The sequence below is a fragment of the Pseudophryne corroboree genome, chromosome 6 (genome assembly GCF_028390025.1).
Source record: "Pseudophryne corroboree isolate aPseCor3 chromosome 6, aPseCor3.hap2, whole genome shotgun sequence".
Classification (NCBI taxonomy): Eukaryota; Metazoa; Chordata; class Amphibia; order Anura; family Myobatrachidae; genus Pseudophryne; species Pseudophryne corroboree.
Genome location: NC_086449.1, coordinates 291,850,274 through 291,876,277, shown reverse-complemented (window position 1 = coordinate 291,876,277; position 26,004 = coordinate 291,850,274). Strand labels below are relative to the sequence as shown.

Genomic DNA, 26,004 nt, shown 5'->3' with positions numbered 1-26,004 from the left:
GTGGGAGCGCAGTACTAAAGCTGTGCTCCGGAGGCTCAGAGGCTAACAAAAGGTCATAGGTTGATTCATACAGGTGGGCCGTGACTATTTCCAACAGCTCAGGTGGGAGGGAAACTGGGTTTCCCGCCGCATGGATAAGTAAGTGCAAATACAGTAAATGTTCATAAACTTCTTATGTCCATAACTATTCGCACGAGCGATTAATCCGCTTCAAACCAACACCGGAATATTACTAATTAAATACTCTTCCGATGGGTACTAAACACCACTGTATTACTCCTGTCTGACCCTTCGTATCAAACAAAGAGGGATTTCTCTGTTCACGAACATTCTATATTAACCAAACTTTCAGAATCTATCAAAGGGACCATGGTCTACAAAATACATTATATAGTGAAAATATGCAACGCTGTGTGGGGCGCACTGGGCCAGCGCAATACCCTTACACTGGTCACTGTATCTATCAGGGTCACTGCACTGCTGCTAGAAATGATACCTCAGGCCAGTATAAAGAATGTAAAGTGCGGGAAGACGCGCCATTTTCGGGGGCGGAGCTTCTTTTCAGAGCGGATCCAGCAGCTCTCCAGCACCAGTTCTCCCTGCAGAACATCACACAGAGACACTGGCAGGGAGGCGCTGACCCTCCACATAACGCCAGTCATCCTGTGCGGTACCAGGGGGTTATAGAAGGGGAAGGGGGATAGTATTTATAACTGTGGTCTATTAAGGGTGCACAGTCAGCGCCAGACATTTATTCCATAACTGTGTACTGGGGCGCTGTGTGTGTGCTGGCTCCATTAACTCTGTGTCTCTCTGAAGGTACTTGAAGGAAACTGTGTTTGACATTTTCCTGTGTGTGGGTGTGTATGCAAATCTCTCACATTACTATGTCCAGGGGCTCTGTATCTTGTGCTGCAGAGTATGTATCTTCACCAGAGGAATCCATTCCATGTACTCAGGAATGTAATATTACGTCTCAGCCTTCCGAATCCGAACCCCAGTGGATGGCTTCTATTAAGGGCATGATATCCCAGATTTCTAATAGGATAGCGCATACTGAGACTTAAACACAGGTTTTAAAGAAATCTGTGGAGGTTTTGTCTGGATCTGTCCCCACAACCTCAAATCCCCTAGTATATACCCAAAGAAACGTGCGCTTGCCCAGATTATGCAGGTTGACGCGGATACCGACTCTGACACTGCAGATGTGGATATGTGGGGTGGGGTGTGGGGTGTGGAAGGTGAGTCTTCCCTTGCAAAGGGGATGCAGCTCATGATTGAGGCCATTAGGGATGTGTTATACATTACTGAAAAACCACCTGAGCAGGTTGAGGAGGCTTACTTTACAGACAATAAGAAAGCCTCCCTGACCTTCCCTGCGCCTAAAGAATTAAACGCATTATTTGAGAAATCCGGGGAAAAGCCAGAGAAAAAATTCCAGATCCCGAAAAGGGTTCTCGTTGCTTTTCCTTTCCCTGAGGACGATAGGAAAAAGTGGAAAAACCCACCTATAGTTGACGCTTCTGTATCTAGACTGTCTAAGAAGGTGGTGTTACCTGTCCCTGGGTCTACCGCTTTGAAAGAGCCGGCAGACCGCAAGATTGAGACTACACTCCAATCCATATACACTGTTTCTGGCGTGGCTTTAAGACCCACTATTGCCTGTGCATGGATTTCTAAAGACATAGTAAAGTGGTCAGGCACATTACTAGAGGAATTAGATTTTATGGATAGAAGAGACCTTGAATTGCTTTTATGTAACATTCAGGATTCTGCAGGTTTCATGGTGGAGGACATGAAGGACCTGGGTTATCGGACTGCGGTCTCAGCATGCAGGAGACTCTGGCTGCGCCAATGGTCGGCAGATGCGGAATCCAGGAGAAATGTGGAGAACCTACCCTTCACAGGTCAGGCTCTATTTGGGGAAGCATTGGATGCGTGGATCTCCACGGCAACCGCTGGTAAGTCAACCTTTCTTCCCTCAGCCACTCAGACAACGAAGAAACCTTTTCTACGTCCACAATGCAGCCCTTTTGGACCGCAAAAGCTAAAAAGTCCAAGCCTCCTGCCACTTTCTTCAGAGGTGGTCGAGCAAAATCCAAAAGACCTGCACCCACTGGTTCCCAGAAACAGAAGCCTGCCTCTGTTTTCTCAAAATCCTTAGCATGATGGTGGACCTCACAGCCTGGAGAACGAGCAGGTGGGAGAGAGACTCGGATGTTTCAGTCACGTCTGGGTGTCATCCGGCCTGGATCCCTGGGTACAGGATATTGTGTCCCGGGGTACAGACTGGAGTTTCAAGAGCTCCCACCTCAGATTCTTCAAATCAGGCTTTCCAGCTTTGCTGACGGAAAGGGCTATCCTACAGGAAGCCATTCAAAAATTGGAAAGGTCAACTGTCGTAGTTCCAGTGTAACCTCATCTGGAAAACAAGGCTTACTATTCAACCCTATTTGTGGTACCGAAACCGGATGGTTCGGTCAGACCGATTTTAAACCTGAAGTTGTTAAACCCTTATCTGAGGGACTTCAAGTTCAAAATGGAATCTCTGAGAGCGGTGATCTCAGGTCTGGAGGAGGGAGAGTTTCTGGTATCCCTGGATATAAAGGATGCGTACCTCCACATTCCGATTTGGCCGCCACACCAGGCTTATCTCAGATTTGCGCTTTTGGACTGTCACTATCTGTTCCAGGCACTGCCATTCGGCCTCTCGACGGCACCGAGGATGTTTACCAAGGTAATGGCAGAGATGATGATTCTCCTCCGCAGGCAAGGAGTGAATATAATTCCATACATGGACGGTCTGCTGATAAAAGCGTCTTCCAGGGAGAATTTGTTGCAGAGCATTGCTCTCGCGACTCGACTGCTCAGGGATCATAAATGGATCCTGAATCTTCCAAAGCCACATTTGGAGCCGACAAGGCGATTGACTTTCCAAGGGGTGATCTTCGACACGCAAGTGCAGAGGGTGTTTCTACTGGTGGAGAAAGCGTTGGTGATACAGTCAATGGTCCGGGATGTCTTGAAGCCTGCCCGGGAATTGGTCCATCAGTACATTTGCAGTACGGAAGTTTTCATGCACTGTCCTTTCAACTGAATCTCCTAGACAAATGGTCGGGTTCTCACCTACACATGCACCAAAGGATACGTCTGTCGCCGAAGGCCAGGATCTCACTCCTATGGTGGCTACAACTGCCTCACCTTCTAGAGGGACGCAGGTTCGGTGTTCAGAACTGGATCCTTCTAACCATGGATGCAAGTCTCAGAGGTTGGGGCGCAGTCACCCAAGGGGAAACCTTTCAAGGAAGGTGGTCAAGTCTGGAATCCATTATTCCAATAAACATCCTGGAACTAAGAGCCGTGTGCAATGGTCTTCTACAAGCGGCACACCTTCTGCAAGGTCAGGCTATTTAAGTGCAGTCTGGCAATGTAACGACTGTGGCCTACATAAACTGACAGGGCGGAACGAAGAGCAGAGCTGCAATGGCAGAGGTGACAAGAATCCTCCTCTGGGCAGAAAAACACGTGGTGGCGCTGTCAGCAGTCTTCATTCAGGGAGTGGACAACTGGGAAGCGGACTTCCTCAGCAGGCACGATCTCCATCCAGGAGAGTGGGGCCTCCATCCAGAGGTGTTCACAGAGGTGACAAGTCATTGGGGCGTACCTCAAATAGACTTGATGGCCTCCCGTCTCAACAAGATGCTTTGGAGGTACTGTTCCAGGTCGAGAGACTCACAAGCAGTGGCAGTGGACACACTATTAACTTCGTGGGTGTTCAAGTCAGTGTACGTGTTCCCTCCACTTCCACTCATTCCAAGGATTCTAAAGCTCCTAAAGAGAACAAGAGTTCAGGCTATCCTCATTGCTCCGGACTGGCCAAGAAGGGCTTGGTACGCGGATCTTCTTTACTTACTACTGGAAGATCCGAGGCTCTCTTCTTCTTCGAGAGGACCTTCTGCAACAGGGGCTGCTTGCTTATCAAGACTTACCACGGCTACGTTTGACGACATGAAGGTTGAACGCCAGATCTTAGCTCGGAAAGGCATTCCGAACAAGGTTATTCCTACCCTGATACAGGCACAGAAAGGGGTAACGTCTAAACACTACCATTGGAAAAAGTATGTGTCTTGGTGTGAATCCAAGAAGTTTCCTACGGGGGAGTTTCAACTTGAACGGTTTCTGCTCTTCCTGCAATCAGGTGTGGATATGGGTCTGCGTTTGGGATCCATAAAGGTCCAAATTTCTGCTTTATCCATTTTCTTCCAGAAACAACTGGCTTCCCTCCCTGAGGTTAAGACTTTCTTGAAGGGGGTTCTGCACATCCTACGGCACCATGGGATCTTAACGTAGTGTTGCAGTTCCTGCAATCGGGTTGGTTCGAGCCTTTACAGGAGGTTGAAGTCAAGTTTCTCACGTGGAAGGCTGTCACATTGTTGGCCTTGGCTTCTGCTAGACATGTGTCGGAATTGGGGGCTTTATCTTGTAAAGGCCCCTACTTAATTTTCCATGAAGATAGAGCTGAGCTCAGGACGCGTCAGCAGTTCCTTCCAAAGGTTGTGTCGGCCTTTCATATCAACCAACCTATTGTGGTGCCAGTTGCTACTGACTCCTCATTTCCATCAAAATCCTTGGATGTTGTAAGGGCTTTGAAGATCTATGTGACGAGGGTTGCTCATCACAGAAAGTTGGACTCGTTATTGGGGGCATATGTGTATCTGGCACTGCACTACTGGGAGGTATGTGTATCTGGCACTGCACTACTGGGGGCATATGTGTATCTGGCACTGCACTACTGGGAGGTATGTGTATCTGGCACTGCTGGGGGTTTAATGAGTATCTGGCACTGCTGGGGATGTATTGTGTATCTGGCACTCTGGGGTCAGTATGTGTATCCGACAGTCTCTACTGGGGTCAGTATGTGTATCTGGCGCATATGCTACGGTTCTCTCCGGTGTAACCTAGGCACATACACAACAGCTTGAAGTGGGCAGAGAGGAAGAGCTCTTTATATACTATGCTAGGTGGTCCCTATAATGGCTGGCCACTCCTCTCTGGTCACGTGACCACACCCCTACCAGAATATTGCAACGCCCCTTAGTGGGCTCCTGTGATGGCATTTCCCTGGTGGGCCCTTCATGCACCATTCTGACACAGCAAGTATTAAATGGTTTTGTGAATTTTGTTTTTATAAATAGCTATTTTTAATAAAGATTTTAATCGTTAAGTGCTGTGCACTATTTTGTTTGTTTTGTGATTATTATTTATTTATTTTTTTAAAACGGTTTAAAAAATGTATAGTGTTACATTAATACATTTAATTTAAGAAAAATTGGTGGGCACCAGTAAAAATTGGGTGGCGTATGTGTGGCACATATTGGTGGGCAGCAGCATATTTTAAAAACATTGGTGGGCAGCAGTGTTTGGGTGGCATATCTGTTGGACATATTGGTGGGCAGTTCCTGAAATCATATCATTTGTCATTGGTAGCGTACACACTTGATGTCATTTTCATTAATGACATTGTCGAAATTGAGCTGCATGTACAGACGACAGGACGTGGCTAGTGACCCGCTGGAGTTCAAATTGCGTACACATGGGATGATCAAACAAATTTGTCTTTACGAATGGTCGTTATTGACAAATTTGTTAAAAATGTTGTCTATTGTGTACCCAGCTTTAGCAGTAGGAAGGCTGGTGAGAGAAATCAAAGGTAAAAGCAAAAAGTAAATACTACAATTCATGACATACTTCATAAAGTAGTAATAGAAACAAATACCTGTGTGCAATTTGCGATTTAAAACTATATAGTGCCATATATTTTGACTGCAAGGTCACAAAAGGTGTAAGTAATTGTATCCTTTATATAGAAAAGACCCCCTTTAAACCATGACGCTCTCTTATTTCCAAACTACCTGGCAGGAATTTAGGGAGAAAAATAAATGGGAGGTACGGTTACTACTTAAGGTAAATTTTAGTTTAACGCTTTTGTAATATATCGTCTGTATTATTGTGGTGTATTGTGTGGTATCTGATCATTTCACAGACTTATCTAGCCAAATCAGAGAAATTGACTCAGTGAGTGTTAAGCCGGGTACACGCTAGGCAGGGGTGTATCTAGGGGTCCGGGTGCCCCTGGCAAAGTAAGGGACTGGCGCCCCCCATATTTGAAATAGGGAAGGTGCATGTGCAAAAAAGGGACATGATCTTGTGGGAAAGGGGCATGACCATACAATAGTACCCCCGATTCAAATTACGTTACGCAGTAATAAACCTTATACACATTATGCCCACATAGTAGCAGTTCCCTTTACACATTATGCCCACACAGTAATTCTTATAACACTGAGGAGACATCAGCAGTGCCTGGCCTAGCTGAGGAGGCAATGCCACCCAAGGCCAGGTAGTATAATAAAATAGTAGTGCAAAGAAGTGCAGTGCAGCGCACTACCCAGTGGTGCAAGTAGAAAATAAATCTTAGTGGTACTGTGGGCACGTGACAAAAATGGGTGTGGCCACATGGGGCATGGCCAATGAAAATGGGGGTGTGATACACATATGACCCCAATAGTGCAGTGCCAGATACACATATGTCCCCCATAGTGCCAGATATGCATATGCCCCCACAGTGCCAGATATACATATGCCCCCACAGTGCCAGATATGCCCCCACAGTGCCAGACATGCCCCCACGGTGCCAGATATGCCCCCACGGTGCCAGATTTGCCCCCACGGTGCCAGATACACATTTGCCCCCACGGTGCCAGATACACATTTGCCCCCACGGTGCCAGATACACATTTGCCCCCACGGTGCCAGATACACATTTGCCCCCACGGTGCCAGATACACATTTGCCCCCACGGTGCCAGATAAGCCCCCACAGTCATATAGTCATAGTCCCCACCCCTCTCCCAGCACATAGCCATAGTCCCCTACCAGTAAATAGCCATAGCCCCCACCTCTCCAAGCAATAGCCGTAGTCCCCCCAGCACTAAGATGTAGTCTCCACCTCTCCCAACACAGTCATACAGTAGTCCCCACCCCCTTCACATCACAAAACAATAGTTCCCTGCCAGCATAGATAGCCATAGTCCCCCTCCCTGCACTTAGCCCCTCACCTCCCCAAGCACATAGCCATAGTCCCCATCCCCCTCCCAGCACATAGCTGTAGTCTGCCCTTAGCACATAGTAGTAGTCTCCCCCACTCCCAGCACATACATAGCCTCCCCACACAGCACATAGCCCTAGTCCCCACCCCACAACATCCCAGCAGATAGCCGTAGTGTCTGGCAATACCTGCTGTGCCGAGCTGCCTGGGATGGAGGGCAGAGGATCGCTCAGCAGGCAGGAGCTGGCGCCGATGTCCTTCACCGCACCAAACTACATGAAGAAACTGAAGCTCAGCAGGCAGGAGCTCCCGACAGCAAGGGTTGCTGGGAGTTGTAGTTTATTTTCAGTTTCTGTAGTGCATTCACTTCCCTGTAGGGCATTGTGGTGCTGGACACTGGCGCCAGCTCCTGCCTGCTGAGCAATCCTCCGCCTTCCATCCCAGGCAATGCACAGGCAGCCCGGCCCAACAGGTATTGCCAGACACTAGGGCTTAAGAGATTCCACCCATTGACCGAGGATGGCACCCCTGGCGAGTGCCATCCTGGCCAATGGGTAGATATGCCCCTGACGCTAGGCTCCATGAATGATATTGCCTACTGTTTTCCCTACCCTCCTGGGGGCGGCCGATAACGAGATTTATGGTAAGAACTTACCGTTGTTAAATCTCTTTCTGCGAGGTACACTGGTCTCCACAGGGAATGACATAGGGGTGTAGAGTAGGATCTTGATCCGGGGCACCAACAGGCTAAAAGCTTTGACTGTTCCCAGAATGCATAGCGCCGCCTCCTCTATAACCCCGCCTCCCTGCACAGGAGCTCAGTTTTTGTTAACCAGTCCAATGCAGTAGCAGGTAAAAGAGATGACAACCGTTAGTAGCCACATACACAACATTCTCACTACAGGAGAAAGTGTCAGCGGATAATGCCATACCAACCCAAAGAAGCTAAGTGCGTCAGGGTGGAGCCCAGTGTTCCTCGCAGAAAGAGCTTTAACAACGGTAAGTTCTTACCATAAATCTCGTTTTCTACTGCGGGGTACACTGGGCTCTACAGGGAATAACATCGGGGATGTCCAAAAGCAGTTCCTCATGGGAGGGGATGCACTGTAGCGGGCACAAGAACCCGGCGTCCAAAGGAAGCACCCTGGGAGGCAGAAGTATCGAAGGCATAGAACCTTATGAACGTGTGATTCCCTGTGGAGCCCAGTGTACCCTGCAGCAGAAATAGAGCATACACACTGAATGATATTGTTACTGATGTATGCTGGTGATGTCACCCCGCCATCAGCCCTAACATGCAGTTTTGGCTGACATAGCCAAAATTGGGCTGCTGTGTAGACGACCACAATATCGTTAACGACCCGCGGGAGCAAGCCTCGCTAACAATATAGAGCATACACACTGGGCGATATTACAAACGATATTGCTCAGAAGGGTGAAAATGAGCGATATTGTTTAAAATATTGTCTAGTGTCTTCCCAGGTTTAGTTTATTATATGCAGTTAACAAATGCCATAATGATATCGCAGTTAGGAAGCGTAATGGTATTTGAGAGAGTTTGGAATCTGGAAGCCCCTATTGTATCTACTAGTACTGCCTATTACCACCAACCACTAGTCTTACAACTTTTTTCTTTTTTTTTTTACACAAGAACACAAGCCCTCTGCAATTGGAGAATTGCCGAAGGGATCGCTAGTTTGGGATTTTAAAAACCAGAAAACAATCTAAGGAGCATACTCCTTTAGATGCAGGACTAATTTTAATTAAAGAAGTATATACAATTTAGAGACTGCTCTATGTATTCATATGGTCTGTAAAGTTACTGACACATTTTTAAATAAGCAATAAATCGCTGCTAATAAAGTATTGTTAATTAGTGTATTCCCTGAAAAAAAAAAAAAAAGAGTAGCAAGTTTACTTAAGCAGCTTAACATTACCTGCTGTGTGGGACCTTTCTCAGCCAGAAATACACAAGATCCTATCTCTCATTTGGGCAGATGCCAACTTGGCAAATTCTGCCTGGAAAAGATACACAAGTCCTTATCTTGTGGCGGTTTGGAATAAGTTCTATGAGAGTAATATATAATTCTGGAGCAGCAAAGGGAATATAGAATACCAACATCTACAAATTATAAAATCCTGAAAAATCTAGATTTTGAGAGAGATGGTACAATAATTTCCCCATGTCTTCCTGACACCTGCACAGCTGGCCTTTCCTGTAAGCTCAGGCATCAGGCACACCTTCAGCTCACAGCGACATTAGTGCAGGCAGGTGACACGTAGGCTGCTCTCTGTGTGCTAAACAGGTGGAGCGAGAAAACACATCTACTAAACATCCACCTTTTTAGTTTACAGTGCAGCTGGGATTCTCCTTCCCTGGTCCATAGTGGAGGTGAGTTGTCCAGTTTATGATTTTGTAATAAGTAGTATACAGCACCACTTTACTTTGTTCCTACATAACATGCGCTGTCTTCTAAGGTACCTAAATCCTGATTCTGGTGCATAGTCTAAGCGAATGCTGGTACTTTTCATTGAGATGTGTGTTCACTTGGTTTTTCTACTTTCTAGTTTCTTTGATTTCGCTGTTCAGTGCAGGGCTTGGAAATATGTTTGTACAGAATGATGTGCCTCAGTGCACTCTGCAAACAGATATACTATATGGAGGCACTTTACGTAGTAAAACACTGACCTTCTAGGAGTTAAATCCTGTAACCAGTAACACTTGTAACCGTAAGATAACTTCATCGTGTGTAATGGGTGGTATCACCTGTGTGAGATCAGACTAGGTAAACCATACATTACAGCCTTTAAGGGGTTAAAAACCAAATGAATACAAAGAAAACATATATAATAATTTACCATTGATACTACTTTACTTTGGGTTGCCAGCACTATAAACCAGAACATTGTCTGTCTGTATTTAGCACCATTGTGTAAAAGCTGTTTAATTAGCTTATTGCTAACCCCCCCCCCCCCCCCCCCCCCCAAAAAAAAAAAAAAAAAAGACCCTTGTCAAATGTATAATGTGACTCTGATATTGGTCATTATTCCACTTTTGCCATGTTTTTCCCCAACCTAGGTGGGGGTTCTAGCATTCTGCCCCAGCCTAATGGAACTGGAGTAGTAGTAGGATGAATGGGAGCACAGCATTATGCAGCATGTGAAATACAGTAGATCAAGGCTGATTGTATGTACATTTTTGTTTGTGTGTGAACATAAAGGTTACTTCTTAGTCTTACTCATAATATGCTGTGAAACGGTGCTGGTAAAATGACTCAGTAGAGTAGGTGTGAACTGAATCTTTACATTGCTAACACCAGTGGTAAAATGAGTGATCTTGCACCTAAAATAACCGTATGACGCCACCTTTTATGTGAAAGTCATTTAGCTCTGAAGATGTTGCTGCAAATCTATGACATTTTTCTGAATGAAAGCAGATGATAAATGCTTGGAGTTAAACCATGAGTATAATTAATAAGATATTGTAAGGCTGGTGCGGTTATCTTTATAAAACAATTTCCTCCGTAACCAAAACTGCTATTTTCATCAGAATAATATCTGATAGCGGAGAGACCATTTGTGTTAAGTGGTGAGCGACTGCTCAGTTTGCTGTTTGCAGGAAGACTGCATCCTAGTGGTGTCACCAATGACACATTGAGAGTGCATTCATTTTCAAATACTGTAGTAGATATGCATTCTAGGTAATGGCAATTTCCTATTGGCATATTTAATTTTCTTCTTTTACAGATGATGAATAATAAACTGAATTATTTTCAGGTCTGCTGCAGACAGTCAAGCCATTCTCCATTTATAGTTTTATTGTTACATGTTTTCTTCTTTAATGTGGTTAGTGTACTGTAAATAGTAATTTACCTAAGCTTGTAATTTATAAATGCTGTAAATGAGCAGAACACATAAAATTTGGAGGCAGAGCAGCCTCTGTTTTGATGTCCTTTAGTTTCAAAGCGATTTGGAAGACTTTCTAATCTCCACTTTCAGGAGTCTTAAGGCTACTTTTTAGTTGTTGTTTAACTCGTTTTGTAACTCTGAGTTAACCATTAACAATTTGTCACAGCCGCACTTTTCTCATGAATATATTCATCCCTACTGTGTTTGTGTACAGTCTATGAAATTGCTCACAAAACGAATGGTGCTTATCTCCATTAGGCAGATAGAGTTCTCATTAAGTTACTGGAGTAGTGTAGCCGTGCACTGACCATCTATTATTTTTTTTTATTTTTTTTATTTTGCAACTAGATAAATCCTCTTGAAAGGACAACTGTAAAGTGTTTGTGCTTATTATGGAAGACGGTGACACTGTCACTGGTCTCCCAGTGCAATAAAGTGATGTCACGCTGTTTCACCACAAAACCTTAAGTATACAAGCGCATAGTGCAAAACATTATTTTTCTATAAGAGCTAGCAAAATTTTTCCTTGTGAGTATTCATGGACTGTGATGGCAAGTTGTGAAACCTATGTGTGTATTTTTGCCTCATTCTTTTTGTGATCTGCGCTTTTTGCTGCTGTCTGCACTATGGGGGTCATTCAGAGTTGATCGTAGCTGTGCTAAATTTAGCGCAGCTACGATCATGTATCCAGACATGCGGGGGGACGCCCAGCACAGGGCTAGTCTGCCCCGCATGTCAGTGCCCCCCCACCCCCGCACAAATACAAAAGCATTGCACAACGGCGATGCCTTTTGTATTTGACGAGTAACTCCCGGCCAGCGCAGCTCCTGCAGCTGGCCGGGAGTTGCTCGTCGCTCCCGCTGACCCACCATCGTCGCTCGTCGCCACCGCGGCCCACCCCACCATCGGTCTGGCCACACCTGCGTTGGTCGGACCGCTCCCCCTAAACGGCGGCTTAACGCCGCCGTTCAGCCCCCTCCTGCCTAGCGACCGCCTCTGACTCAGAGGCGATCGCTAGGTAATGAAAGCTGCCATGCGCCGGCACACTGTGGCGCGGTTCCGACCTGATCGCTGCGCTGCGACTAACTGCAGCGAGCAATCGGGTCAGAATGACCCCCTATAACTGCATTGAGTTTCCAGTTGGTCAGTAGGCAGAGCAAGATTACTACCTGTAAACTGGGAAGTCTGGCTGCTTTTTATACAAACCACCTTCTTTAAAAGTTTACGGTGAAATTCAATGTGTTACATATCATACAAAAATAAACCATATTAACATCCCTGTGCTGTTAAATTACAGTTTGTAACATTTTTAGTTCAGAATGTAGAATCTAGTGAATATGGCCATGCTTTGGATTAATGTGTAGGTAATTTATTATTATCCTTTATATGGCGACACAAGTGTTCTGCAGCATTTTACTAAATACAGAAACGGTATGAACAAAGCAAGTGAAAAAGAGACTAAAGCCAGGTACACGCTGGAGCGATATCTGGACAATTTTCCGTTTCATAATGAAAAATCGTCTACATCGCCTAGTGTGTACGTGTGATTGTCGCATGTGATGTTGTCTGGTTTACTGTGCTGCTGATTTGGCACGGGACCTGGTGTATGCTAATGAACAGAATGGTGTATCGTTCCATCGTTCATTAACTCGCGTAGTGTGTATCGGCAATCAGGCTCAAGAGAAATCGTTAAATTGACAAGATTGCCGGTCGCTCTGGTGTGTACCCGGCATTAGAGTATAAAACATCGCAGAACATGGACTACAAGGTTTATAAACCTTGTAGTCCATCAGCAGTCATAATACACAAAACCAGTGCTGCATTTACCCAAAGGTGTGTTGTTGCTGTTGGCAGTGGGGAGGAGATGATTGTATGAGTGGGGAATGTGCCATTCCACAAGACAGTAACTTATTGTGACTTTTTATACATTTAGCAGAATTGGGTTTACTTTAAACCATACTTAACATCCACAAGTGGGTACAGATGGGCCGTTCTCTTCTGTTTCACATTTTCTGCCTTCTCCTTTAATTTGTTTGTTGTCATTCTAGTCTCCATTTGTGTTACTTTAGCCTGACACACCTCTATGAGCTCTGTGATGTCGTCCCTTCAGGGGAAATTTATTTTGTTCCCTGTTTTGTACAGTATATGGTAGTGAATAGTTGTCTAGTATGACTGAAACAAAACCTGGAGAATGTTACTGCATTTGTGGGAAAAAGTGTTATCACCTTTTTGCATCTTACCTGGAACATTTTGGGATACATGATTGTGTGTGTGTATATACACACACAGCAATAAAACATACACCCCCAACCATAAAATCTAGGGATATCCGCAGTCCCTAGGTGTCCATTGACTCATGTAAAGTTAATTACTTTTATACAAGTCACAGAACCATGAAGTAGTGCTTTCCAGCCAACCAGGGCATGTAATCAGAGATAATGTAGTAATGCCACCCTGCCCCACCCCCAGGGTTCTTTGTAATGGCCAAGAATTCAAGAGCATTCATCCAGTTTCCATTTATATTATGCACTGGTTACATTAGCTCAACATGACTGTAGCGCAGAACATTTTTTCCCCCTGTAATTTTCTGTGGTCTAATTTCCTTACACTAAGAATTAACTGGTTTTGTAAGTAGTTTGTCACTGGTCCCTCTGTATGCATGCAATATTAATAAAACTGTTCCAAGGCTTTGTGAGATTGTTAAATAACTTTTTTTCTCAACTGCAGAAATAATTTTGGAAATTGTTTAGTTGGTACTTTTTTAATTATATGAACCCAAACAGCGCTATTTGTACATTGTAAAGCAGCATGTTTAGTATTCAAATCTGGCTGCCTGGCCTCGTAATATATTCATATCACCCAGGTACGGTATAAAATGATGGAATCCACTGTCAACTTAGCAAGAGATCTTCCACTGCGCATTATCTGCACTGAATATATGCTGGCAGAGTATCCTTGCTAAGGGAACTTCCACTTTCTCATACCTTGACTGGACAGACTGGCATTGTATTGACTTGTTTTGTAACCAAGCGTGTTCGTTTTTGCCCGTTTTTCGCAAAAAAAGACTGGATGCAGTATTTGTCAGTCAGATTACACTTCAATCGTTCAATTCCTGGGGTGCTTCCTTATTTCTGCAGCACCAGTGATCCATATTTCAAAAACTACAAGGATACTATCCAATATTCATCACAAGTAAGTCTATTTCATGTCACCACCCAGTGCTAAAAGATTTCATAAAAGCGTCTGCAGCTTTACATATCCATTTTGCCTGTTAGCACCATATCACCATATCTGGATATCGCATAGCGATAACACCAATTCTATATATAATAAGACGCACACACATGCGCGCGCACACACACATCTGCCAGTTTTTACCCTGCATGTACAAATATATTTACACCCTTGCAGTGCAACATGGTCTGAGCAGGCCCAAAGTTACTTGCTTTAATTGCTTTGCTCCCATCTCAGAATTATCCCCTTTGTGTTTTAAGTTAAACGCTTAGGAGTCGGATCTGAAATCTAGTAATTTACGTTAAGATGTTTAAATCCCTGTAATCTCCATGCATAGTTTTTATATTTTATCATTTATAGCCTGTACCTAACGATGTCCTGGTGAAAGATGACCTCACACATAGAGAACAGCACTAAACATGACTTGTTTGGGATACCTGAGGAGATCATACACTCTGGTTACATAAGCCACAGATGAAAGGGTGGTGGGCGAGCACTGCTCAGAGCTCGGGCTTTGCATTAATTGAAAAATTTATATAGAACCTAATTTAGTGTTTGTAGCTATTTAATAAGCTGTATCCTGGCTATTGATATAGAACAGCAGTTCCCAAACGGACTGCAAATGGGTACTTTAAATCAATGACTGTAATGGCGGCTGTGTGACCCGGCACAGTCGCGCATGGAGGACGCCGGGTCACACCGCTGCAGCTGCATTTAGGAGCCCCCGGCGCATGCACTGTCGCGCTCTGAGGACACCGGGGACACGAGGGCACATGCAGCCGCGGCTAAAGGACGGAAGAAAGGTCCGCGGAATGAAAATACAATGCTATCTGCCACTGATTGTCTGACAAGTAATACATGTATTGATTGTCAATAATATGCGTACACAGTTGAGAAATGCAAAATAGATATAGCCTATATAAGTATCTTTTTGGAGTACAGTATAAAGGTTATTCACCCTATTTTCTCTTATGTCCTAGAGGATGCTGGGGTTCCATTTAGTACCATGGGGTATAGATGGGTCCCTTGGGAGCCACTGGCACTTTAAGAATTTAATAGTGTGGGCTGGCCCGTCCCTCTATGCCCCTCCTACCAGACTCAGTTTAGAAAATGTGCCCGGAGGAGCCGGTCACAGCTAGGGGAGCTCCTAGGAGTTTTACTGGTTTTATTGTTTTCTGACTTTGTTAGGGTACAGGAAAGCTGCTGGCAACAGCCTCCCTGTTTCGTGGGAGTAGGAACTAACTCTTGAAGTTAATGGTTCTCTGTCTCCGTTGAAAGGACACTGAGCTCCTGAGGGTGCTGATCGCAAGCCCACGAGGCGACCGCTCACTCCCGCAGCACGGCCGCCACCCCCTAACAGAGCCAGAAATAACAGTGGTGAGTACAGCGCCGGCAGCCCAGTTAGCAGGTCGCCGGCGGGAATGGCGGCACAATTGTGGGAGTGCAGCTCTGACAAGGCTGTGCTCTGGCAGGCTCCGAAACACACTGTGTAGGCGCGTGAGGGGCGTCCTGGGCCAGCGCAATTCACCCTAAACTGGTGACTAGGCTAACAGGGGCTAATCCCTGCTGTTGGCGACAAACACCTCAGGCCAGTCTAAATAACTTAGTGCGGGAAGCCGCGCACCATTGCAAGGGGCGGGGCTTCCTCAGAGCAGATCCAGCACTCGCCAGAGCCATATTTTCTCCCTGCAGATCATAGGAAAGAGACGCTGACGGAGCGCTGCCCTCCAAATAACTCCAGCAATACCTCTGCGGTACCAGGGTGCTACAGACAGAGGGGGGGGGGGGGGGGGAGTGTGTTTGTAGTACTAGTTACCCTATTAAGGTTAATTAGTTAGCGCCAGGCTTTTATCAGAATAACTGAAATACTGCCTACAGGGGCGCTGTGTGGCTGGCTCCTTATACTCTGTGACTCTCTGAAGGTACTCATGGGGAAACTGTGTCTGACATTTTCCTGTGTGTGTATCCACTTTACCATGTCCAAGGACTCTGTGTCCTGTGCTGCAGAATGTGTATCTTCTTCTGAGGAGTCTATACCATGTACTCAGGACTGCAATGTGCTTTCCCAGCCTTCGGAATCCGAACCCCCATGGGTGGATTCTCTAAGGGGAATGATATCCCAGATTTCAACAAGGATGTCGCATACTGAGAGAGACGCAGTTTTTGTGAAAATCTGTAGAGGATTTGAAGTATTCAGTTCCCGCTACTTCCTCAAAAACCCCACCTACATACCCGAAAAAACGTACACTTGCCCAGATAATGCAAGTTGACACTGATACCGACTCTGATAAAGGGGACCGTGATGAGGATATGCAGGGGTGAGATGCATCCCTTGCTAGAGGGGTGCAGCTAATGATTGAAGCCATTAGGGATGTTTTACATATTTCTGAGAAGGTACCTGAGCAGGAGGAGGACTCTTACTTTACCGAAAATAAGAAATCCTCGCTTACCTTCCCTGCTTCAAAAGAGTTAAACTCTTTATTTGAAAAATACTGGGAAAACCCAGAGAAGAAATTCCAGATCCCTAAAAGAATTCTCATTGCTTTCCCTTTCCCTGAAGAGGATAGAAAAAAGTGGGAACACCCACCTATAGTAGACGCTGCTGTATCTAGGTTGTCTAAAAAGGTGGTTTTACCTGTCCCTGGTTCAACCGCCTTAAAAGAGCCGGCTGACCGCAAGATTGAGACTACGCTCAAATCACTATACACAGCTACTGGCGTGGCTTTAAGGCCCACTATTGCTTGTGCGTGGATTTATAAGGCCATAGTAAAGCGGTCAGGCACATTACTAGATGACTTAGATACTATGGATAGGAGTGACATTAAATTGTTTTTACATCACATACAGGATTCTGCAGGTTTCATGGTGGAGGCCATGAAGGAACTTGGCATGCTGAACGCAAGGGCTACTTCCAAGGCGGTCTCGGCGCACAGAGGACTCTGGCTACGCCAATGGACGATGCATGCAGAATCTAAAAAGTGTGGAGAACCTACCCTTCACAGGTCAGTGTTTGGGGACGCATTGGATGCGTGGATCTCCACGGCAACTGCAGGTAAGCCAACCTTTCTTCCCTCAGCAACACCACCGACTAGGAAACTTATCCCATGTCTACACTGCAATCCTTCCGGACCGCACAAGTTAAGAAGTCTAAACCCCCTTCCACTTTCTTTAGGGGTAGGCGGGGAAAAATCCAGAAAACCTGCACCAACAGGTTCTCTGGAACAGAAACCTTGTTCTATTTCCTCAAAATCTTCAGCATGACTGTGGACCTCCCAGCCTGGAGATCGGGCAGGTGGAAACGTGACTAAAAAATTTCAGTCACATCTGGGCGTCTTCATGCCCAGACCACTGGGTAAGAGATATTGTGGCCCAGGGGTACAGACTGGAGTTTCAAGAACTCCCAGCTCACAGATTCTTCAAATCAGGCTTACCAGCTTCGCTGACAGAAAGTGCTATCATACAGGAAGCCATTAAAAAATTGGTTCAAACAAATGTTATTGTTCCTGTTCCGCCTGACCTAAGACACAAGGGTTATTACTCAAACCTGTTTGTGGTACCGGAACCGGACGGTTCGGTAAGGCCGATATTAAACCTAAAGTCTTTGAACCCATACTTGAGGGAATTCAAATTCAAGATGGAGTCTCTGGGAGCGGTGATCTCAGATCTGGAGGAGGGGGAATTCCTAGTATCCCTGGATATCAAGGATGCGTACCTTCACATTCCGATCTGGCCGCCACACCAGGCTTATCTCAGATTTGCGCTACTGGACTGTCACCATCAGTTCCAGGCACTGCCATTTGGCCTCTCCACAGCACTGAAGGTGTTCACCAAGATCATGGCAGAGATGATGCTACTCCTCCGCAGGCAGGGAGTGAACATAATTCCATATCTCGACGATCTGCTGATAAAAGCATCTTCCAGGGAGAGGTTGTTGCAGAGTATTGCTCTCTCAGCTCGACTACTCCAGGATTATGGGTGGATCCTGGACCTTCCAAAGTCGCATTTGGAGCCGACAAGGAGACTGCCCTTCCTGGGGATGATACTAGACACGGAAGTGCAGAGGGTGTTTTTACCGGTGGAGAAAGAATTGGTGATCCAATCAATGGTCCGGGATGTCCTGAAGTCAGCTCGGGTATCGGTTCATCAGTGCATTCGCCTTCTGGGGAAGATGGTAGCCTCCTACGAGGCTCTACAGTAGGGAAGATTCCATGCAAGGTCATTCCAACTGGATCTCCTAGACAAATGGTCGGGATCACATCTTCACATGCACCAAAGGACACGCCTGTCACCAAAAGCCAGAATTTCACTCCTCTGGTGGCTGCAAACTTCTCACCTACTCGAGGGAAGCAGGTTCGGGATTCAGAATTGGATCCTTCTAACCACGGATGCAAGTCTCGGAGGTTGGGGAGCAGTCATCCTAGGGGAAAACTTTCAAGGAAAGTGGTTAAGTCTGGAATCCATCCTTCCGATAAACATTCTGGAACTAAGGGCCATATACAACGGCCTTCTACAAGTGGCACATCTTCTGCAAGCTCAAGCCATTTAGGTTCAGTCTGACAATGTAACGGCAGTGTCCTACATAAACTGACAGGGCGGAACGAAGAGCAAAGCGGCAATGTCAGAGGTAACAAGAATCTTCCTCCTCTGAGCAGAAAAGCACACATGGCGCTGTCAGCAATCTTCATTCCGGGAGTGGACAACTGGGAAGCGGACTTCTTCAGCAGACACAATCTCCATCCAGGAGAATGGAGCCTCTCGCCTTAACAAGAAGCTTCGGAGGTACTGTTCCAGGTCGAGAGACCCACAAGCAGTGGCGGTGGACGCACTGGTAACTCCGTGGATGTTCCAGTCAGTGTATGTGTTCCCTCCACTTCCAGTCATCCCAAGGATTCTCAAACTAATAAAAAGAGCAAGCGTTCAGGCGATCCTCATTGCTCCGGACTGGCCAAAAAGGGTTTGGTACGCGGATCTTCTGGATTTACTGCTGGAGGATCCGAGGCCTCTTCCTCTTCGTGAGGACCTTCTTCAACAGGGGCCGTTCACCTATCAAGACTTACCACGGCCACGTTTGACGGCATGGAGGTTGAACGACAGGTCTTAGCTCGGAAGGGCATTCCGAACAAGGTCATTCCTACCCTGATACAGGCTAGGAAGGGAGTAACGTCTAAACATTCTCATCGGATTTGAAAAAAGTATGTGTCTTGGTGTGAATCCAAGAAGTTTCCTACGTTGGTGTTTCAACTGGGACGATTTCTCCTCTTTCTGCAAGCAGGTGTGGATGTGGGCCTACGCTAAGGCTCCATAAAGGTCCAGATTTCTGCCTTGTCCATTTTCTTCCAGAAACAATTGGCTTGTCTCCCTGAGGTTCAGACATTTTTGAAAGGGATTCTGCACATCCAACCACCCTTTGTGCCTCCTACGGCACCTTGGGATCTTAATGTGGTACTGCAGTTCCTGCAATTGGATTGGTTCGAGCTTTTACAGGAGGTGAGTGTCAAGTTTCTTACTTGGAAGGCAGTCACACTGTTGGCATTAGCATCTGCTAGACGTGTGTCGGAATTGGGGGCATTGTCAGGCAAAAGAGACAGCAGTTTCTTCCAAAGGTTGTGTCAGCTTTTCATATCAACCAACCTATTGTGGTGCCAGTGGCTACTGACTCCTCAATTACCTTAAAGTCCTTGGATGTTGTGAGGGCTTTGAAAATATATGTGAAGAGAACTTCTCGTCACAGGAAGTCAGACGCTCTGTTTGTCCTTTTATGATCCCAACAAGGTTGGGTGTCCTGCTTCTAAGCAGACAATTTCTCGCTGGATCAGGTTCACTATCCAGCATGCTTATTCTACGGCAGGCTTGCCGTTTCCAAAATTTGTTAAGACCCACTCTACTCGTAAAGTGGGTTCTTCCTGGGCGGCTGCCCGGGGTGTCTTGGCTTTGCAGCTTTGCCGAGCAGCTACTTGGGTCAGGGTCGAACATGTTTGTTAAATTCTACAAGTTCGATACTTTGTACTCTGAGGACCTACAGTTTGGTCAATCTGTTCTGCAGGAACCTCGGCACACTCCCTCCCATACTGGGAGCTTTGGTACATCCCCATTGTACTAAATGGAACCCCAGCATCCTCTAGGACGTAAGAGAAAATAGGATTTTAATTGCCTACCGGTAAATCTTTTTCTCATAGTCCATAGACGATGCTGGGCGCCCGCCCAGTGCTTCGTATTCCTGCATTGTTACTTGGTTAAGTATTGTTGGTTCAGTCGATGCTGAATCGTTTCAAGTTGGTTAGCTTGGCTTTCCTTTTGTTATGTGTGAGTTGGTGTGAGTCTCACCACTATCTGTGTATTTCCTTCTCTCGAAGAATGTCAGTCTCCTCTGGCACAGTTACCAGACTGAGTCTGGTAGGAGGGGCATAGAGAGGGACCATCCCACACTATTAAACTCTTAATGTGCCAGTGGCTCCCAAGGGACCCGTCTACACCCCATGGTACTAAATGGAACCCCAGCATCCTCTACGGACTACGAGAAAAGGATTTACCGGTAGGTAATTAAAATCCTATTATTACTGTGTGCTGTTCATTGAGGGATGGAGGGTGGGGGCAAATAGCGTTGATGAGAATATATCTCTGTACCGCCTATCAATAGTACACAGTGAGAATAGAATACAGTTTGTTATAGTGACGAGATGTGTGTGTGTGTGTGTGTGTTAGTGTGTCTTTTGTGGTCCCCTCCCATGACCACTTTGCCTAGGTTATACAGTCTGCTTTCCCCCAGTCTCCTTTAGGTGAGCAGACATGTACATTTCACAGCCTGTCTCACTCCACAGTTTCTTATCTGGAAATGAGCTGCAATTGTTAAAAGAAGTAGAAAGTAGTATAATAGCTCACTTAAAAGAATTTAAGGTGTCGTTCAGACAGTATTTTCCTAAGCTAAATAGTATAGATAACTGGATTTCCAATCCATTCAACGAATCGTTCTTTCAACAAGTTGAAAAATCAGTTTGTGAAAAAGAAAAATTGATTGAACTTTTGACTGATTCGTCTTTTACAGTCTGATTAAAAAAAAAAAAAATCTTTGACTTCTTGTCAGCAATGAAAGAAGAGTACCAAGAACTCTGTGAAAAATCAATCAAATATTTATTGCCTTTCACAAACGCAGAGCTTGTCAAGAGCATTCTCCTTTTATGCGTACGTTAAGAAAAATATTGTAATAAGGTTGACGCAGCTCTTGAATTGAGATTATATCGATCTTCATTTGAACCTGATTTAAAAAAAAACTCAGCTCCACGAAACATGCTCAAGGATCGCATTGAAATTAAGAGCCACATTAAAGACCTGTATATCACAGTAAAACTTGTACTTGTAATACTGTTTTTTTTTTTTTTTTTATTAGTTTTGATTTTACAATTTTTTTTTATGCAGTCTATTAGCCTATAAATGTCATTAGAGAGTCGTTTCATTATTTAGCTAACCTAAGAACATTACTACCTAACAAAAACACTTTTCTGGCAAGGATGGATGGGTGGGATTTACGAGACAAGCAGGTCCTCAAAAATGAAAAGCCTAATCAAGGGGTACGGGAGAGAAAAAAGGTTGGGAAACTGATATAGAACATCAGTTACAGGTCACTGTCTAACTTTTAATGTTAGTCTGCATTGAAAGAGTTTTTATGGTTTTATCATGGGTTTGATAAAGCTGTCACTTAATACTGTTGGGTGTGTGTTCACATTTCTAAATAAATGGGATTAAATTAATAAAAAAAACAAAAAAAACAACCTAAATTAATAAAAAATTTTTTTCCATAAAAACTAGTGTTTCTCTCAATGTGCCAAGCCGTGTAATAAAGACCCTTAGCAGTGCTAGGAGGGGCAAAAGACTAGTTAACTGTAGTGGGGTCCCCATGTAGGACTGTGGTTCTACAAACTGGATTGCAGAAAAAAATCTATTTGATCTATAACCCTATTCTGCAGGTACAGTAGTTTGTTCTGGATACTATCCTGACCATTAAGAACGTTGTCCCATTCAGTGAAAGACCATACAATACGGTTCCATGTGAATGAAACCAGTGGCGGCATTTAATTGAGCTTGCCAGGGACAGCTACTCTGTCCAGCTTGTAAAAACATGACTCTTGCATTATTGCAGGTTGTTACCTGCAGAAAAGTTCAATCCCCATAGATGGTGAGGATAGGGCAGGTGACTGCAGCTTGGCAACAGCTGTTCTAGGAAATTGACCTATTTCCTACATACTGTAGCATGCTTACGTTAGACGTATAGATAATCCTGTATCAGATACTTTTTACTAAGAGACACCACAGAGGCAGCATATTTCCTTTTATGTGCTTGAGATGAGACTGTTTTTCTTGAGCCAATGCAAAGACTTCAAATCTTGTTCAAATTTCTGTGTTTGCTTATTGCAGGTCACAATCACATTTCACAATGTTTGATGGGGACTATGACTACCTCATAAAGTTCTTAGCACTGGGAGACTCCGGCGTTGGAAAAACCAGCTTTCTCTTCCAATACACAGATGGAAAATTTAATTCCAAGTTCATCACCACAGTAGGCATAGACTTCCGGGAAAAGAGAGTGGTGAGATTAAGATATTTGTTTTTGTGTGACCTTAAGACTTCTTGTCAGACTCCATCCATACAAAATCTCCAGCTATTTTCTCAGTATTTCCATATTAGCTGCAGGCTTTATATGGGGGGTGGTGGTATTATTATTATTACTGTTTCTTTTATTACATGTGCTTAGCCTTTCTCTTACTTTAATAATCTTCAACTGCATCATTTCCAGCAGTCCTCTGCCACCTGATACTTATTTCAGTGTCATCTGCTGATGTAGCTATGTTTCCTTACCCTGTACTTGTCCTACATTGTCTTCAACTGTAAGTTGCTGTTTTCCTGTTTTGATTATTTATGTACTCTGTAATTGGGCGCTGCGGAACCCTTGTGGCGCCATATAAATAAAGGATAATATAACTATTACTGTTATTACTATTACTGTTGTTACTATTATTCAGTCTAATCAGTGGTCCTAGAGAGGTTATGGAACTCTGTACCGCCCCCCCTCCATGGCTGCCACGTCACTAGCCCCTCCCCTTTTTATCCACCTGACAGATGCCACACCCCCTTCCCCTCGCCTTCTTGCAAAACATTAATCTTCTGCTGCTCCGCTCTCAGTTACTCCATTGACCAGCTGTATGTTATCAATTTCCATATACAATACTTCTCCTGACACACAATTCTATTAACAAAACTACACCAACATACATCTCTTCTGGTTTCTTACAATATCTACCAGCTTGCCCTTCCATTATACACAAGATCTGCATCTCTCGTATACACACAGTACCTACTCCCAGGAATGGTTATAGGACACTGTGCAATACCCTCCCATGCACAAGACTTTTCTCAAGTCTCTAAACCTTTTAAGCATTCCCTTAGAACTCAAGCTCTTCAGGCAGCTTATCATATTTCACATACCTTATCCCTAACACAGCTCTTCCCTCAGATGGCTTAGCCCTCACACAGGTAATCACTGACACAGGTCTTCCCCCTCACATAGCTTATCCTTCACACAGATCTAGAAAATCAAATGTTTAGGTAAATCTAAAAAGAATTACAAAAAAAAAAAAAGATATGAAAAAAAAGCAGCAAATAAGATATATAGACACAATAAACAAAGTTTGAGAAAAGTGCTTAGATAGAGAAATGAATGAGAGTTGTCCCTAGAAATAATGTCACAAATATCCTAAAAAGGCAAAGAGTGGATAGAAAGAAGGGGAGACAGTAGTGAAAAGATGGGTCACAATGCGCCCAGAGGAGTGCAGATATGAGAGATGGGGAGAGATAAGCGTGACAGTCCAAGGAATGTTTACCGACCATTTGGGGCAGATTTGTTTTGCTTAGTGTTTTAAAAAGCTTTTTTTAATAAGGAATGTGAAAATGACAGTTCGCTGATCAGGCTGAGGTCTTCAGCTGGGCTGGCTTCTGGAACTCAGCAGTGGACTCCCTGCAGCACCCGACCCACCCCTGTTTGCTGCTCGCTGCCATTGCACCTGAAACACCCCCACCCCCCGCCCCCTGCTTCCCTACCGAGCAGTTACTAAAGAAAACTACAAATCCAGGCATGCTTCTCCATGGAGATAAACCTCTGACACCGCCCGCCTCCTCTGTCGGTGTGAGACAAACGGCGCACCTCCTGCAATGAAAGGAGGCAGACGGCATTAGATAGTGGGGAGATGGAACTGCCTGGGCAAGGTGGGCTGGAGCCTCCAAATATAAGTGACAGAATGCAGTTCCGCCCCATTCCGTCACACTTTAACCCATGACTCTTTTATAAAGCCCTTTATCACTCCTTCCCCACCTACATATCCAAACTGTGCGTCGTCTTTTGTCCCCTGACTCTTACACTGGCTGCTCGTCCAGAGGATGAGTACATTCAGAGCTGTTGTGCCTTCCTTTGTGACTCATTACAGTCTGCTGGCAACAGCGAGTTGCCCTGCTCTTTCCCCTGTACTGGTTGCTCTGTCATTGGTTTTACATTGGTGTTTGCATTTATGCTTTTTCCTCATACGTCCTAGAGGATGCTGGGGACCACAAAAGGACCATGGGGTATGGACGGGATCCGCAGGAGACATGGGCACTTTAAGACCTTAAATAGGCGTGAACTGGCTCCTCCCTCTATGCCCCTCCTCCAGACGTCAGTTAGATTCTGTGCCCAGAGGAGACTGGTTGCACACTAGGGGAGCTCTCCTGAGTTTCTCTAGAAAATACTTTTGTTAGGTTTATTATTTTCAGGGAGCACTGCTGGCAACAGGCTCCCTGCTTCGTGGGACTGAGGGGAGAGAAGCAGACCTACTTCTGTGAGTTCAAAGGCTCTGCTTCTTAGGCTACTGGACACCATTAGCTCCAGAGGGTCTGATCACTTGGTGCGCCTAGCTGTTCGTTCCCGGAGCCGCGCCGCCGTCCCCCTCACAGAGCCTGAAGAGAGAAGCCGGGTGAGTAAAGAAGCAAGAAGACTTCAAAGGTGGCAGAAGACTTCAGCTCTTCCGGAGGTACCACGCAGCGCGCCATTGCTCCCTTACACAAGCGGCACTACATGGGTGCAGGGCGCAGGGAGCGCGCCCTGGGCAGCAATAAAACCTCCATATTTAAGCTGGCTATATGTATATACATTGCCTAGGCAATGTATAGGAACCCCCGCCAGTATAAAAAAATGCGGGACCGAAGCGCGCCATATAGGGGGCGGGGCTTCCTCCTCAGCTCAAACCAGCACCATTTTCTCCACAGCACAGCTGCAGAGACGCTGTTCCTGACCCTTCACTGCTACCACAAATAACAGGGTGCACAAAACGAGGGGGATGGGCACGGCAATTTGGTGTTGATTACTATTATATAAAAAGCGCTTACAGGTCTGGGGCATTGGTTAATTCCTCCAGACCGGTGGGGGGCTGGGTGTGAGCTGGCGCTCTCTGAAGGACCTTACTGTGGGTCTGTCCCCTATAGCCCAGTGTGTTTGGGGGTGTCAGTACGTGTGTGTCAACATGTCTGAAATTGAATGCTTTTCCCAGGAGGAGGCTGGTGAGGGAGCTGAACAGAATGTGGGAGTGACTCCGTCGGCACCGCCGACTGCTGATTGGGTAGATATGTGGAAAGTTTTAAATGCAAGTGTGGCTTTATTGCGTAAGGACACAGATACCGACACGGATTCCCACTCCAGTGTCGACTATAATGATGCCAAGTTACATCCTAAAGTGG

General features: G+C 45.4%; 1 protein-coding gene across 4 annotated transcripts in view; it reads left to right on the top strand.

Annotated features, from left to right (window-relative positions):
• RAB27A (RAB27A, member RAS oncogene family) overlaps positions 1–26,004 on the top strand; it is a 164,891-nt gene that overhangs the window by 99,912 nt on the left and 38,975 nt on the right. For 3 of the 4 annotated variants that reach the window (XM_063926124.1, XM_063926121.1, XM_063926122.1), the window contains exon 3: positions 22,660–22,831. In XM_063926124.1, the coding sequence (XP_063782194.1) occupies positions 22,679–22,831 (153 nt within the window). In that variant the 5' untranslated portion in view covers positions 22,660–22,678. Of the gene's footprint in view, positions 1–9,442; positions 9,500–22,659; positions 22,832–26,004 lie in introns of those variants that run through there. The other variant, XM_063926123.1, reaches the window with a different exon arrangement.